This window comes from Strigops habroptila, chromosome 16, assembly GCF_004027225.2.
Source record: "Strigops habroptila isolate Jane chromosome 16, bStrHab1.2.pri, whole genome shotgun sequence".
Classification (NCBI taxonomy): domain Eukaryota; kingdom Metazoa; phylum Chordata; class Aves; order Psittaciformes; family Psittacidae; genus Strigops; species Strigops habroptila.
Window position 1 is genome coordinate 2,415,869 of NC_044292.2, and position 14,853 is coordinate 2,430,721.

The 14,853-nt window shown below is 53.0% G+C and overlaps 1 protein-coding gene across 4 annotated transcripts; it reads left to right on the forward strand.

The window, feature by feature from the left end:
• Nucleotides 1-3,547: 3,547 nt before the first annotated feature.
• On the forward strand, nt 3,548-13,745 carry YBX1 (Y-box binding protein 1). 4 transcript variants are annotated; one of them, XM_030508120.1, is made up of 8 exons: nt 3,548-3,935; nt 4,312-4,375; nt 8,067-8,100; nt 10,254-10,343; nt 10,546-10,848; nt 11,406-11,488; nt 11,596-11,861; nt 13,366-13,745. In XM_030508120.1, exons 1-7 carry the CDS (start codon nt 3,773-3,775, stop codon nt 11,828-11,830), a joined length of 972 nt encoding a protein of 323 aa, XP_030363980.1. In that variant the 5' UTR covers nt 3,548-3,772; the 3' UTR covers nt 11,831-11,861; nt 13,366-13,745. The 4 variants fall into 4 exon arrangements, with proteins under 4 accessions (XP_030363980.1, XP_030363981.1, XP_030363978.1 ...); XM_030508121.1 differs by having other exon boundaries at nt 13,371-13,745; XM_030508118.1 differs by having other exon boundaries at nt 3,568-3,935; nt 11,584-11,861.
• Nucleotides 13,746-14,853: the final 1,108 nt, after the last annotated feature.

The following is a 14,853-nucleotide window of genomic DNA, read 5'->3' on the forward strand; positions in this document are numbered from 1 at the left end:
CGGAGCTGCTGCGAGGGCTGGAGCAGCTCTGCTCTGGAGCCAGGCTGAGAGAGCTGGGCTGGGGCAGCCTGGAGAAGAGAAGGCTCCTGAAGGGGACACCTTAGAGCAGCTCCAGTGCCTAAAGGGGCTCCAGGAAACCTGGAGAGGGGCTTTGGACAAGGGCCTGTAGGGACAGGCCAAGGGGAATGGCTTTAACCTGCCAGAGGGGAGACTGAGATGAGCTCTGAGGCAGAAGCTCTTCCCTGTGAGGGTGCTGAGGCGCTGGCACAGGGTGCCCAGAGAAGCTGTGGCTGCCCCATCCCTGGCAGTGTTCAAGGCCAGGTTGGACACAGGGGCTTGGAGCAACCTGCTCTAGTAGAAGGTGTCCGTGCCCGTGGCAGAGGTTTGAAGCTGGATGAGCTTTAAAGTCCCTCCCAACCCAAAGCATTCTATGATCGTCATGAGTTTTCTGGGCTCTGAGGTGAGTTATGTTGTGAACAAGTGTTTGTAGAACCTCCCTAGCACGCAGCAGCACTGGGCCATGGGGCTGTTCTGTGCCATGGATGTTACAGGAATTTACCTGGGTGCTACAAAGGTGTTGGAGCAGGGCTTTGGGCTGGGAAGCAGAGAATGACTGTGCTGTAGGAGTATAAACTGGGGGTCCTTATCCTGTGTGGTTACAGTGAGCGCATCTGAGGCTGCAGGTTGGTGGGGAAAAATGACTTTCTTCTCCCAGAAACCAGTCTCCCCTACCTGCTGGGGACTTGTGCTCGCTTCTCCCAGCCTGAGGCATCTCACCCTCTTGTACCTGCAGAATGTCGAGTGATGAAAGAAGCACAAAGCACACTATCCCTTTCCTCTCCAGCCTCCAGAAGAGTGCAGAGGGCTCTCTCCTGTGAGGTGAGGGTAGAAGATTCCTAATAGGGAGGGGAAAACTGGAGCCAGATGACAGCTCTGAGACAGAGGTGATTAAAAAGAGAGAAACTCAGCTGCTGGTCCTGCTCAGGAAACGTGTCCTGATGGCCCTTCCCTGCGGGGCTGAGGCAGGAGCTCGGCTCCAGGCAGCTCAGGGGAGCTCTGCTGCAGCTGCAGGTCTGGCTGCAGGTGCCCAAGTTCACTGGGCTTTTTCACCAGGGAAACCAGCTTGTTTCTGAGCCCAGGCTCAGCAGCACTCTCTCATCCTGCTGTATTTGTCAGCATAGCAGGGTCACAGGGCTTCCCCAAAGTAATTAACAGCAGCAAATCCATTACAACCTCTTTGAAAGTTGTTCCAAGAGCTAATTATATCCTGTGAGTGCTTCTCTTTGACGCCTGATGTGCAGAGTTTCAGCTTCCCAGCTGATGGATCTTGCTGTTCCTTAGCTGCTGGGGGAAAGCTTTCTCAAAGACCACATTTTTGGGTTGAACTCCCCCATGATGAAGTCCCCTTTCGGTTACGTTGTATGTAGCACGTCCTGGAATCTCCTGCTGTAGAGCAGATGATGGATTTGAGAGTTGAAGTTTTCTCCCCCGTTTTCTCCTCTGGGGTCTCTCAGATGGAGACACCATTATAAGAGTTATTTTTCAATTGACTTCCTGAGCATCATCCACTTTTGATATCTTTCTAGTTTCTTTATCAAGGTAATAATCCTGATGCACACCCCTTGTGGGATTGTTTTAAGGCTCTTCACTCCAGTAGCTGAGTTGGAGAGCTCTTGGAAAAGTTACCAAGATAGCTTGATGGGACCTCCACGTTGGTTGTTGTGGTGGGTTGATCTTGGCCCCATCCAGGCCCCTCACTCAGTCATGGTGTAATGTGGGGAACTGGCATCTGTTCTTCACTGTGGGATGGGAAAATGGGAATTTGATGCAGAGGTGACACTGGAAGGACTGATCCTAAGGGGATACCCGTTGGTTGCAAAGATGGTGGAGTGATGGGTCAGCTCTCAGAGACCTTGGTGGTTGCTGGTGACCTTTCCCTCTTCTTATCACAAAATCCCAGACTGGTTTAGGTTGGAAGGGACCTTAAAGTTCATCCAGTTCCAACCCCCTGCCACGGGCAGGGACACCTTCCACTAGAGCAGGTTGCTCCAAGCCCCTGTGTCCAACCTGGCCTTGAACACTGCCAGGGATGGGGCAGCCACAGCTTCTCTGGGCACCCTGTGCCAGCGCCTCAGCACCCTCACAGGGAAGAGCTTCTGCCTCAGAGCTCATCTCAATCTCCCCTCTGGCAGGTTCAAGCCATTCCCCTTGGCCTGTCCCTACAGGCCCTTGTCCAAAGCCCCTCTCCAGGTCTCCTGGAGCCCCTTCAGGCACTGGAGCTGCTCTAAGGTGTCCCCTTCAGGAGCCTTCTCTGCTCCAGGCTGCCCCAGCCCAGCTCTCTCAGCCTGGCTCCAGAGCAGAGCTGCTCCAGCCCTCGCAGCAGCTCCGGGGCCTCCTCTGGGCTTGCTCCAACAGCTCCACGTCCCTCTTGTGCTGTTGCCCCAGAGCTGGCCACAGTGGGAGGAATGACATAGCCAAGGGCAGGGCTGTGTGTGCATCTGTGGCCAATGGCTGCAGTTTTCAAGTTCCCCGAGGAAGAGAACTTGGTGGACAAGAACACTGGGTTTCCCCTGGACCTTCCCTCTGGGGAATCCAGCAGAGATCTTGGATGTCTGAGCCCCTGTAAAGTGGACACATGGGATGGAGCAAAGAGGAGATAAGAGGTCAGTGGAGAAGGGCTCCATCATGATAGAAACTCAGGGCTCAGGGTAAGGTGAGCTGCCCCCCAGCTCTGTGGCAGAGAAGCTCCACTGGGAAGGAAAGGATGGGATGGATGAGATGGGAAGGACTGGAAGGGAAATGAAGGATGAGAAGGACAGGATGGAATAGGAAGTATGGGAATGAAAGGATGGGAAGGAAGGGAAGGATAAGAAGGAAAGGATGGAACGGGAAGTATGGGAATGGAGGGATGGGATGGGAAAGATGGGAAGGGAAGGATGCAATGGGAAGTATGGGAATGAAAGGATGGGAAGGAAGGAAAAGATAAGGAAAGGATAGAATGGGAAGTATGGGAATGGAGGGATGGGAAGAGGATGGAATGGGAAGGGAAGGAAAAGGGTAATTCAGCCTTTCAGAGAGCCCTGCCGCGGGGCTAAGCCCGGCTCTCCAGGGCTCAGTTCGGAGGCACCGCTCTTGACATGGAGCGGCTCGGCGCGGTCCCGCGCCCCTCCGCCACGTCCCCGCGGTCGTTCACGCTCCCGGGCTCCTGCCCATGGTTCCGGGCGCGCCGGGCCCCGCGGTGCGGAGCCGGTGCCGGTAACGCGACCGGGGAGCGGGTGGCGCGGCCCCGGAACCGCCGCCACATGGTCGCGCGCCCTTCCCCGCTCGGGCCCGTTGCGGGGCGGGAGCGGTGGCGGCTGCCAATCAGAGCCTGGGGGCGGGGACTCCGGGTTGGCCGGTAAGAAAAGAGAGCCTGGCAGCGGCGGCCGGAGCAGCCAATAGGCGCGCGGTGCCGCGGAAGGGCAGGTGCCGCCGCCAATAAGCGTTCGGCGAGGGGCGGTGGCCGGGAAGGGAAGAGCCAATGGGTTCGCTCGGCGCTTAACGGGCGTCCCGAGCGGCGAATGGCGTGTCGCGCGGGCGGGGCGCGCGGGGTGGCTAGCCGGTGCGGGCCGCCATTGTGGCCAGTTCGATCGGTCTCGGGAGCGGAGAGCGGAGCTCAGCGAGCCCGGAGCAGGGAGCAGCCCCCCCACGGCCGGCCGCAGTCACCATCACACCGCGGGAGGCGGCGCAAACAGCCGGTCACCACCACCGTCCGCACCGAACAGCCGCCGCCATGAGCAGCGAGGCCGAGACCCAGCCGCCCGCCGCCCCCGTCCCCGCGGCGGCCCCCGCCGCCCCCGCCGACTCCAAACCTAACGGCGGTACCGGCACCGGGAACGGGGGCAGCGGCCTGGCCTCGGCGGCTCCTCCCGCCGGCGGGGACAAGAAGGTCATCGGTGAGGGGACGGGGGGGGGCGGTTGAAGGTGGGGGGGGGTGGTGAGGCGGCGGCGCGAGCACAACCCCCCCCACCCTCCGGGCCCGCCATCGCTGAGGGGCGGCGCGCGAGGAGGAGAAGGAGGAGGCGGTGGCGGCGGGGGCGCGCGCGCGCGCGCGCGGCCGTTGGGGCGCCCAACGCCTTCCTCCTCCTCCTCCTCCTCCTCCCGCCGCGCGCGCCGCCGGGCCCCGCGTGCCGGCGGGGGTGGGGGCGGGGCGGCCCAAGATGTCCGCCACGCGGGGCCTTTGTGCGCGCCGCCCCGCCACGTGCCGCCCTGACGCTGCCGCCTCTTCTTCTCCTTCCCCTTCCCCATCTCCTTCTCCTCCTCCTTCCCCAGCAACGAAGGTTTTGGGAACTGTCAAATGGTTCAACGTGAGGAACGGTTACGGCTTCATCAACAGGTGAGGGGGCGCGGGGCGGAGGGGAGGGGGGGGCGCGATCCGTGCACTGCGGGAGGGGCCTCTGTCACCCCGCTCGGTGACACTGGGGTGAAGGAGCCCAGGACATGGCCTTCCCCGGTCCCTGGAGCTCTGCCCTCGCTGGTGTTCCTCAGGCGGGCTCCTGAGTGCTGCAGCCTCATGTGCTCAGTGCGTTTATTGTCGTGGTCATGTATCTTAGGTTAAACTGATGCCTTTTTACGGGGGGGTTGGGTTGTTGGTTGGGTTTGGGTATAAAAGTCTGGCTGTTGGCACACGCAAAGATGGTTGTTGAAAGTCCTGCGTGAGGTTCAGTCCATCAATGCAAGAAAAAAGGATTTGAGCACTTGGTAGTTAGAAGCCTGCTCTCCTGAGGAGACCTGAAATGCACGGGGAGAGGAGCAAAATCCGGATTGTTTTATATCACAGGATTGGAGTGTATAAAGGGCTCTCAGGAAACAAGTGCCCAGAAGGGCTTTTTGTGACAGTAGTTGGCTTTAAAGAAAGATGTGAGCACTTAAGGAGTTGTGTAAGTACTTAAAACAGGTGTGTTGGTGAAGCTGTGCAGCAGTAGAGGAGGCCTGGAATTGCTCTGCAAGCCAGTTCTGGTACTGGTCAGCTCTGGAGGTCTCCCTGTGGGTTGTTCTGCAGAGGCCACATTCCAGAGAGCTTTTCCCCTTAAACATGTGGTGCTTCAACCCCACAGTATCAGAATTTGGCTGAGGACTTGGGAATCCCTCTTTAGGGGAATCATATCACAGAGTGGTTTGTGTTGGAAGGGACCTTAAAGCTCCTCCAGTTCCAACCCCCTGCCACAGGCAGGGACACCTTCCACTAGAGCAGGTTGCTCCAAGCCCCTGTGTCCAACCTGGCCTTGAACACTGCCAGGGATGGGGCAGCCACAGCTTCTCTGGGCACCCTGTGCCAGCGCCTCAGCACCCTCACAGGGAAGAGCTTCTGCCTCAGAGCTCATCTCAATCTCCCCTCTGGCAGGTTAAAGCCATTCCCCTTGTCCTGTCCCTCCAGGCCCTTGTCCAAAGCCCCTCGCCAGGTTTCTTGTAGCCCCCTTAGGCACTGGAGCTGCTCTAAGGTCTCCTCAGAGTATATAGTAGTGCTTTTATTTGGCCTTTTATTTAGGTTTGCTTCAATACTGCCTTTTTGTAACTGTCTGTTACCTTATGACCCAGTCTTAAGTGTCTGCCAAGCTCCTTAATGGGTTTTGTGTCTGCAACTTTCAGAACTCCACTCTCTGCCCAGTTTGCATTCTTCATGTAGCATTTCCATGTTAAATGTCGTGTAGTCATCGGTGCTTTAAGCTGCCTGGGCTGTTGTAAGTGCGTGTAAAGTCACAGGCTGCAAACCCTCCCTCCAGGGAAGGCTTTTTTCCTGTTTCCCTCACTAGTGGCAGAGCTCAGTGATGTGAGTCAAGTGAGGAGGCAGCAGCAGGAGTGAAGACATCCGAGTGGCTTCCCCACTCATTCATTTGGCAGCTGTTTAATCCCTGAGGTTGCCATTTTTAATGAGAAACCCATCGTGTTATCAAGAGATTAAAGCTGCAGCCTGGGAACTGATCTGGAGGACATTTCCTTAACTCTGGAATCTCTCTGGCTTGTGTTAGGGGAACTTTGTGGGAGCTTTAGCTGGGTCTCCTTGGAGCTGAAATGAGCTTTGGAACTAAAGTTTAGCTTTGATTAAGGTGCACATCAATGTCAAGTATTTCCCATGCTCTTTTCATGTTACAAGTGTGTTTGTGTTCTGCAGTAGGGGTTTGGATTCTGAGTGTCTGTCAGTTGTTTCTCACAGTTGTCAAAGTAACAAATGCCTGTGCAGGCCGCTGGCCTGGCCCTCTTGCCATGGCTGGGGCTGCATGTTGGGGTCTGGCTTCCTAGTTAGTGCTCTGCTGGACTTAAGGTGATGTTCGCTTGACCTGCCTGCTGCTCCCATTCCTGTCTTTATGTACTATGAGGTTGTGGAGAGAGTCATTTAGTGCAAGGATGAGCTGAGCGGCTTGTTAGACCTTCGGAATGGGGCTTCTCTTGTACCATTTCAAATTTGCTTTGAGAAAGTGATTGTTGCCATTGCACCACCTGGGTGGCCCAATGCTTGCTGTGTCTAGATGGAAAACTGCATCTTGGGTGGCGCTGGGCTTGAAAACTGATCAGTGTGTTTTAACTGTGTGTACTCCTTGAGCTCTATCTGTGCAACTGAGGCATGTGGTGATCTAAAACTCCACTGTCCTCTTAAATGCAAACTGCATTTCAAAAGAATTTTGAGAACAAGCACCTGGTAAGGTTGCCCAAAATCACCCTTGGTAAGCACGTAGGGTGTCCACATGTGCAGAGCACAACCACAAGCACTTCCTACCATCATTTTTTAGTCAAGTGAAGGAAGGTGCTCAGCACTTTTACTGAAAACCTGTTACTGGGCTCTTGTGAACCTGTTGAGCTTTTGGGGCGTCTGGTAAGAGATGTTGTGTTGTGAAGGGGAAGGTATTTCAGCTCAGGCTTTGCACGAGCTTCTGGATGCTGCTTCATAATGATCAGACTGTGCCCTTTTGACTACCTTTTCCCAGTAACCTTTGAGGCTTGTAGGCATCCATGAGGGGACAGGGTGACTTATTTCTGCTGGTGCTGTCTGACAGAACAGCCACAGCTTGGTCTGAGTGTTTGGAAGAGTCTTAATCATCATCTTCCTGTGCTATAGCCAGTGGTGAGGAACACCTGGTTTCATCTTGAGGAAATATAACAAAATCCCTTACTCTGTTCTCCATACCTGCAAGCTCTGCAGCTCTGAGCACGGCTCCACACGAGCCTGCTTTGCAGCGTCTTTAACCAGTCATTCTAGGAAATAAAAGCTGCTTTGCTGTTATTCAAACCCTTGCACTGACTGCTGAAACCAACACCACAGCGAGGTTCTGTTGTACAGTGTGAGCCTGGTGCAGGGCTGTGGCTCTGTTATGAGTGGTTATGAGCTCTCACAGCATGGAGGCTCTTTCTGCTGTACCATTGAACTGCAGAACAGAAACTCCCCTGCCTTCAGTTGCTGCCATATTGTGCTTGTCCAGCCTCAGCATGGAAGTTGTGGGTGCTCTGTTGTGCTCACACTGAGGGGTGCTTTTGGATCCTTGTAGGTAGAGACTTGTGCTGTTTTCTTGGGAAAGCCAAGCTCTTCCCTCTCTGCTCACCAGTGCAGCTTGGCTCACCCTGCAGCCTTCAGGGGGTTGGTCCTTGAAGGAAGGGAATGTTGAGGTGGAGAGGCTGGAGCTCTGGAGAGATCACACAAGGCTGTGTGGTGATACAGCCTGTTCTGGAGGCTGCAGTAGCTGGTGTTCCAAAGGCTGCTCACTGCCAGGGGTTCGTTCTTCTTCAAACATGTCCATGAGCGTGGTGTGAAGGACAGAGGGGGTGTGCAGGAGGGAGGAAGAATGCTTCTACATGTGACTTCTACATGTGACTTACTGGACCTGTGTGTGCTCTGAACCTCGTGTAGCTATGTGACAATTGCTATTTCAAGCAGTAAGCTGGTAGGGGACTAGTTGAGAGCAGGTTGAGGAGCAAGGCAGATGCTGAAAGCTAGGTGTCTTGAGAGATCCATGTTTTGTCCCCACCCCAAACAAGTGAATTCTTAATTTACTGTGCATTTCCTACATGAATTTCAATTTCCTGTTGTCTTGCAGGAATGACACCAAGGAAGATGTGTTTGTCCATCAGGTAAGATCCTTGTTACCTCTGAAACTCGCTACGTGTGTCCTCTGTAGGTAGAATTGAGGCTGTGAAGGAGCCTCGTGTTTTCCAAGAGCTGTTACTTGGACACAAACAACTTTCTCACTACTGGCTCACAGGCAGAGCCTGCTTGTGGCCAGGGGTTGTGCAAAGCCATGTACAACTGTCATGGGAGGTGAGATAGGTGGGTTGAGCAGGCTGTGCTGTACAGCCATGAAATCCCACTGTCTGAGCTGTTGGCTTGGGGTAACTGCTTGAAGTGCAGTTAAGTTGCCTTGTGGATTCACACAGCTGGTAGGTAAGGACATGGAAATAGGTAAAAATGAAAAGCATGCAGCAGGGAGAGAAATCAATTGTGCTGTGATGGAAGTGAAGTGCCAGTGAAGATGTTTTGGGTTTGTTGATTTTTTTTCCTAGGCAAAACTTGTACAGGATTTGTTGCTCCAGGCTTTCAGTGGAAGCCTGCACATGTTTTAATAGCTACCTTTTCCGTTAGATGTAACTTATGGTAAGCTTGTAAACGTGTGGAAACCAGACCAGGGTGAACACCACACCCGTGGCTTATTCTATGGAGCAGGTTGACCTTAGCTTAGTCCTCTGAGTTGTAAGGCTGTGTGTAAGCACTGTGCTTTCTACCCTTTCTGTCTTGGGCTCTCCTGTTGTGAAGCAGCACACAGGAGTGCCATGGGGAGTGTGGTTTACATCTGGAGTCCATGGAGTCCACGGCTTGTTCTTTTGTTTCGAGTTAGGGATACGCTGCCCCTGTTGTAAACACAAAGGGAGGAAAAAGGAACCCCGGAAAGTGTTTGACTTGAGTTGGTTTGCCAGCTCTTGGCTTCTTGCTTGGGCCACATCTAAATTACCTGTGATTAAAGTGTAGAGGCATTTGTTTATGAAAGGTTATTCTGTAATGGGCAGTGGAGGAGAGCCAAGTGACTGTGCTGTGCCTCTGTGTTCTGAGGCAGGAATACACACCCTGAAGGAAAGCTGTCAGACCTCATTACTCAGTTTGCAAGTAGAGTAACCTGTAAATGACCTTGACTTACAAATCAGATCTCAGGACTTGTCATGTAGCTGCTGCCTGTGTTTGTAAAAGCATGGTTTGGCAGTGATGTGTTTCAGTGTAAGAATTTTCATTACAAACCAGTTTTGGGGGTCTAATGTGAAAGAAATTGGCCTGTGTGTGCTTTTTCCCATCCCCATCATGGAGCCGGGGTCTCATGAGGACCTGTTGGACTTGGCTGCTGTTGTAATAAGGCTTTCCCTAAAATCATTGCTTTATAGGCTGAGACCTGTGGGCATGTTTTTCCATGGATTTGATTCCATTGAGGGGAAAAAACCTACTCAAATTGTGTTGCTGGTAATTTTTTTGTAAAGTTGTTACACTCGTGTTACTGTTCAAAGTGTTTGATAAGCAGGATGTGGCTGAGCTGTGCACATCGAGTATTAACTCATCTGTCAAAAACTTAATCCACTGCTGAACAGCACAGAAAATTCAGTGTTTTCTGCTACTGTCATTTCACACGCAGATACCGACACAAAGGCTTGTCGGGTGCTGACACCTTGGGAGGGCTAATCCTTGGTGCATCATACACAGCAAGAGTAAATTTAGGATTGATCAGTAAATATTGTGGCTGAAGTGGTGGTATTGGAAGCCTTGGAGGAAATCTCTTGAGTTCTGGCCATTGATGGCTGCTGCACAGCGTGGTGGTGTGGGAACTGGTGAGGACAGGGAATCAGTGTGCAGCTGGGAAGGCTGATAGGTTTGTGTGTGTGCTTCGGAGGGATGTGTAGCTGCTCTGGGGGCTTTTAATGCTGAGCTCTCATTAGGAATACGATGGCCAGTGTGTATTGGGGGGGTTGGTTTGTTTTCAGACTGCTTTTGCAGCTAGCAGACAGCGTGTTGGCAGTTGTTTCCAGTCAATGGTAAAGCTGCTGCATGTTGCAGGTAGGCCAGAGCTGTAGTACTGCAGGTACATTTTATGGCTTGCTGGATTTTCACAGCAGCTTAACTGCCTTTTCAGGAGTACAGGTCTTTCTCCTAAGATACTAATACTCAAATTCCTTAATCGTAAAATAAAAGGAAGAATACTATTCTCGTGCTGTGTTGTAAGTGTAATTGTGCAATGTTCTGTTGTTAGACTGCCATAAAGAAGAATAACCCCAGGAAGTACCTCCGCAGCGTAGGAGATGGAGAGACCGTGGAGTTTGATGTGGTTGAAGGAGAAAAGGTAAATGTGACTCTTGGGTGTTGGGGAGTGTGTGGAAAACCTGGTCTGAGGTGACTGGGGCTGAGCTGATGCCTGATGACACCCAAGGAGGTGAATGGTTTTTCCTTGCTTTCCAGTGGGGATGTAAATCCTTGCTGGGTACTAAATGGCACAGTGCTGTGACCGATGGGACTGTGCCCCTAACGCCATCCCCGCTCTGCAGGGCGCGGAGGCAGCAAACGTTACCGGTCCTGGTGGAGTCCCAGTGCAAGGCAGCAAATACGCAGCAGACCGTAACCATTACAGACGATACCCACGTCGCAGGGGTCCTCCACGCAACTACCAGCAAAACTACCAGAACAGTGAGAGTGGGGAAAAGAACGAAGGAGCAGAGAACATACCAGAAGGTCAAGCCCAGCAACGCCGTCCCTATCGCAGGCGGCGGTACCCACCTTACTACATGCGTAGGCCCTACGGGCGTCGACCACAATATTCCAACCCTCCCGTGCAGGGAGAGATAGTGGAGGTAACTGCTTGAGAGGGAGGCTACACTGGGTGGTGGGACACCGCTTTTTGTCGTACAGGGGATGGTTTGGGTGAGGTTTGGCAGCAAGACGAGAATGTTGCAGCAGGTGCCAATGAACCGAAGGTCTTAATGTCATAGTTTAAAAAGCTGTTTGGATTTGGGTTAACTTCCTATATGATTAACGTGAGGAAACACAACTTCTACATCGTATTGGGGGTTGGAACTAGAGGATCTTAAGGTCCTTTCCAGCTCAAACCATTCTGTGATTCATTCTATGTGTGCTGCTGTGCCCTGGGACCGCTGCCCATCTTGTTGTGCACCTTGGGCTTAACTTGCCAGTCCCCTCACAGCCATAGAATCATAGAATCAAAAAAGCTGGAAAAGACCTTTAAGATCATCAAGTCCAACCATTCCCCCAGCACTGCCAAGGCCACTGCTAAGCCATGGCACTGAGGGCCCTGCCTACATCTACCTCTTCCTCACAGACTGGCTAGTTGCAGCCTTAACCACACTTCTAGCAGGTGACTAAGGTGGTTTGTTGCTGAATGTCTTCCCAGGGTGCTGACAACCAGGGTGCAGGAGAACAAGGCAGACCAGTCAGGCAGAACATGTATCGAGGTTATAGACCACGATTTCGCAGGTATGCTGGAGATCAACTTCTTTCCTTTTAACCCTACCTTTTAGCAACAGAGACAGAACATGGCGATGGTCAGATGCTGCACTGTTAAAGCCTAGCTTGACTTTCAGGGGTCCTCCTCGTCAGAGACAGCCTAGAGAGGATGGGAACGAAGAAGATAAAGAGAACCAAGGGGACGAGACCCAAAGTCAGCAGCCACCTCAACGTCGGTACCGCCGTAACTTCAACTACCGACGCAGACGCCCGGAGAACCCTAAACCACAAGATGGCAAAGAGACGAAGGCAGCCGAACCACCAGCTGAGAACACGTCCGCTCCCGAGGCCGAGCAGGGCGGGGCTGAGTAAACACCGGCTTTCCACCTCTACCATCATCCGGGTGCGTGCGCGGCGCCTCCGCAGCACCACCGGCCTTACCCGGTGCGCGCTGTCGGTACTCGTGTGGTGTGACTCTGCACCCGCAGAGCTGAGCGGCGGGACCGTGCTGGGCAGATCCTCAGGAGTTGGGAGGACTCTGACCAGCTTTAAGCTGCATTGCTGGAGTCACTGCCTGGAATAGTTACGCTTAAACTCTTGGCTGTGCTCAGTAGTTCAGACTTGGTGCTGCCTTTGTCCACCCAGAAATAGTCACTTGGGTGGTGATGGTGGAGTGACAAAGCCAGGAGAGGTGGGGACAGGGGTTTATTCTGCCTTGTGAATGTCTGAGCTCTTGTCGCTTGGTCCCCAAAGGGAAGCAGATAGTGTCAAGTACTCTCAGTGTGGTTATGGAGTTCCCAAGGAAGTGCTGGGAAGCCTGGCAGAGATGGTCCTTTCTGTGGAGCGTGCAGGGCGCCTGTTTGAAGCTTTGCTACTGGGGAGGATGGTGCGAATGTGAAAGGTGGTTTTTGTTGTGAGGTAGACGGGCTGTAATCTGGCACTTGGTCTGAGCTGTCTTCTGGTGGGCAGCTCTGCTAATTTGGGAATATTTTCATTGCTTGGACTCTTCCAACTTGTTCTGTGCTTTTTCTGGCACCTTCCTTGTCTGTTCTTCCTCTCTGTGTATTTCCTCTCACCAGTGTTCAGATCCCACTCTGTTGTGTCTCACTCATCACTTGTTGCCTGGAGGGCTGGCGAACGGAAGGGCACGTTTGGGTTCTGGTGGGACTGGTCCTGTTAGTGGGATGAGCAAGGAGTGCAGGAGCTGGGCATGGAGCTTGGTGCCAGCAGACACAGACACTTCTGGCTGTGAGGGCTGAGGGACTTGCTCCTCACAGGCTTGGGTGCTGCTGGATTCACATGCTGATGGGTTCAAGCCTTGCTGTGGTGGTCTCTGTGTGCTTGACATGAACCCCAGTTCTATGCTGGTGTCCATCTTCATGGTGATCACCTGCTGAACGGATTCTTCATATCACAAGCTTCAGAGAAACACCATGGGGGCCTTTTGGTTGCTCTGTCTATTGACAGTGTTGGTGGGTTGTGGTTCCTGTGGTCTGGGCAGTGGCTTACCACAGCTGCCTCTGTTAAGTGTGGGTAGATATGCTCTTCCATCACCTTCCCAAGATATTCCCTGTCCTCCTGCCTGAGCTGTGTGTGTGCGGAGCCCGATGTGAGCAGCTCTGCCTGGGAGGGATGGGCGTGATGGGGGTCCTCTGCCCATGAACTCTTGTCTCTTGAGACTCATGTCTCTTCCCTTTCTGGAGACCTTTGGGTTGGTTTTAGTGTGGAAGGTGCCTGGTTTGGTCCCTGGGGTGAGCTGGGGCAGTGGGTGCAGCTGGGGAGGGTTTCCTGTGTGTGAGAGGTTGGCTCAGTGAGGATTTGTGCTCCCAGGTCAGTCTTGGTAGACAAAGCATCCATGTGACCCCCTGACAAAAGGGTCTGATCGTCCTTTTCTTCCTCTTTTTCAGTTTAGTCATCAAAGAAAAGACTTAAGAAATGAAGAAGAAAAGAAAATGAAATTCCAGCAATAAGAAATGAACAAAAGAATTGGAACTGAAGACCTTAAGTGCTTGCTTTTTGCTGTTGACCAGATTACTAGAACTATCTGCATTGTCTATGCAGCATGGGGTTTTTATTATTTTTACCTAAAGAAGTCTCCTTTTGGAAACGATAAACACGTTTTTTAAAAGTCTGTTTTTTCTCAATATACCTTTAAAGGTTTTTAAATTGTTTCATATCTGGTCAAGTTGAGATTTTTAAGAACCTCATTTTTAATTTGTATGAAATATACACCTGATTTTTTCAAGTCAAACTGCAAGCATCTGTTAATAAAGGTCTTAAAGAATTACCTTGTGCACTTGGTCCTTTTGAACCCTTTCTTTTGTTGCAGGGCTTGCATGTTCATGAAGGGTTTGGGGGAGAAATGACTGTTTTAGTTCTTGAGCACACCGGCTGTGGGGTGAAACACAAAAATCATTACAAAGTAGTTGAGCTGCTGGGTGGGAAGGGGCTTGGTGTCAGCCCAGGGTGTCCAGCCCTGGTGCCTGCCCACTCTGAGGGTGATGGAGCACAAAGCAGAGCTGTGCCTCACTGCAGAACAGCTCTGGGGCTGCCTCACCAGCTCCAGAGCTGCTGCTTCTGGTCGCTGCTGGCCCAGCCTTGCCCAGCCCCACGGCTCCTCAACACCAGCTGGAAGCTGCTGGTAAGAACATGAGGGCTGTGGAGGAGCTCCCAGCCGGTGGGTGCTGGCAGCTTTGGCAAAGAGGAGAGCTTAGAGCAGCTCCAGTGCCTAAAGGGGCTCCAGGAAACCTGGAGAGGGGCTTTGGACAAGGGCCTGTAGGGACAGGACAAGGGGAATGGCTTGAACCTGCCAGAGGGGAGATTGAGATGAGCTCTGAGGCAGAAGCTCTTCCCTGTGAGGGTGCTGAGGCGCTGGCACAGGGTGCCCAGAGAAGCTGTGGCTGCCCCATCCCTGGCAGTGTTCAAGGCCAGGTTGGACACAGGGGCTTGGAGCAATCTGCTCTAGTGGAAGGTGTCCCTGCCCGTGGCAGGGGGTTGGAGCTGGAGGAGCTTTAAGGTCTCTTCAACCCAAACCATTCCAGGAATCTATACTTTCAAAATACCTTCTAGCCCGCTTCTAACTGCTCTGTGCCCATCCTTTGGACCAGACCCTGCTGTTCACAGCCAGCTGTTGGTCATGATCTTCATCCCTGTCACACAGCGTTCACCATCGCATTCCTTTTTCCAGGTCCATGAGCTGTTGGGTTGGAGGTGCCGGTGTTGTGCAGCCACCCCAGGCCATGGCAGTGCTGCTGCGGGTCTCCTCCGCACCCATCCATTGCAGGGGTGTCTGCAGCCCTGCAGGAAGGTCTGCTCCAGCTGGGGGCTTGTTCTGCTGCCTCTTGGGGTCACAAAGCCCATATGAGGAGCTTTCTGCCCCGCTTCCCTGTGCTGCA

Bases quoted from the DNA above. Each gene is read 5' to 3' on its own strand.
- YBX1 (XM_030508118.1), top strand. From the start codon at position 3,773: ATGAGCAGCGAGGCCGAGACCCAGCCGCCCGCCGCCCCCGTCCCCGCG. The intron at 4,376-8,066 runs GTGAGGGGGCGC...GTTGTCTTGCAG, and splicing joins GGTTACGGCTTCATCAACAG to GAATGACACCAAGGAAGATG. The intron at 8,101-10,253 runs GTAAGATCCTTG...TTCTGTTGTTAG, and splicing joins AAGATGTGTTTGTCCATCAG to ACTGCCATAAAGAAGAATAA.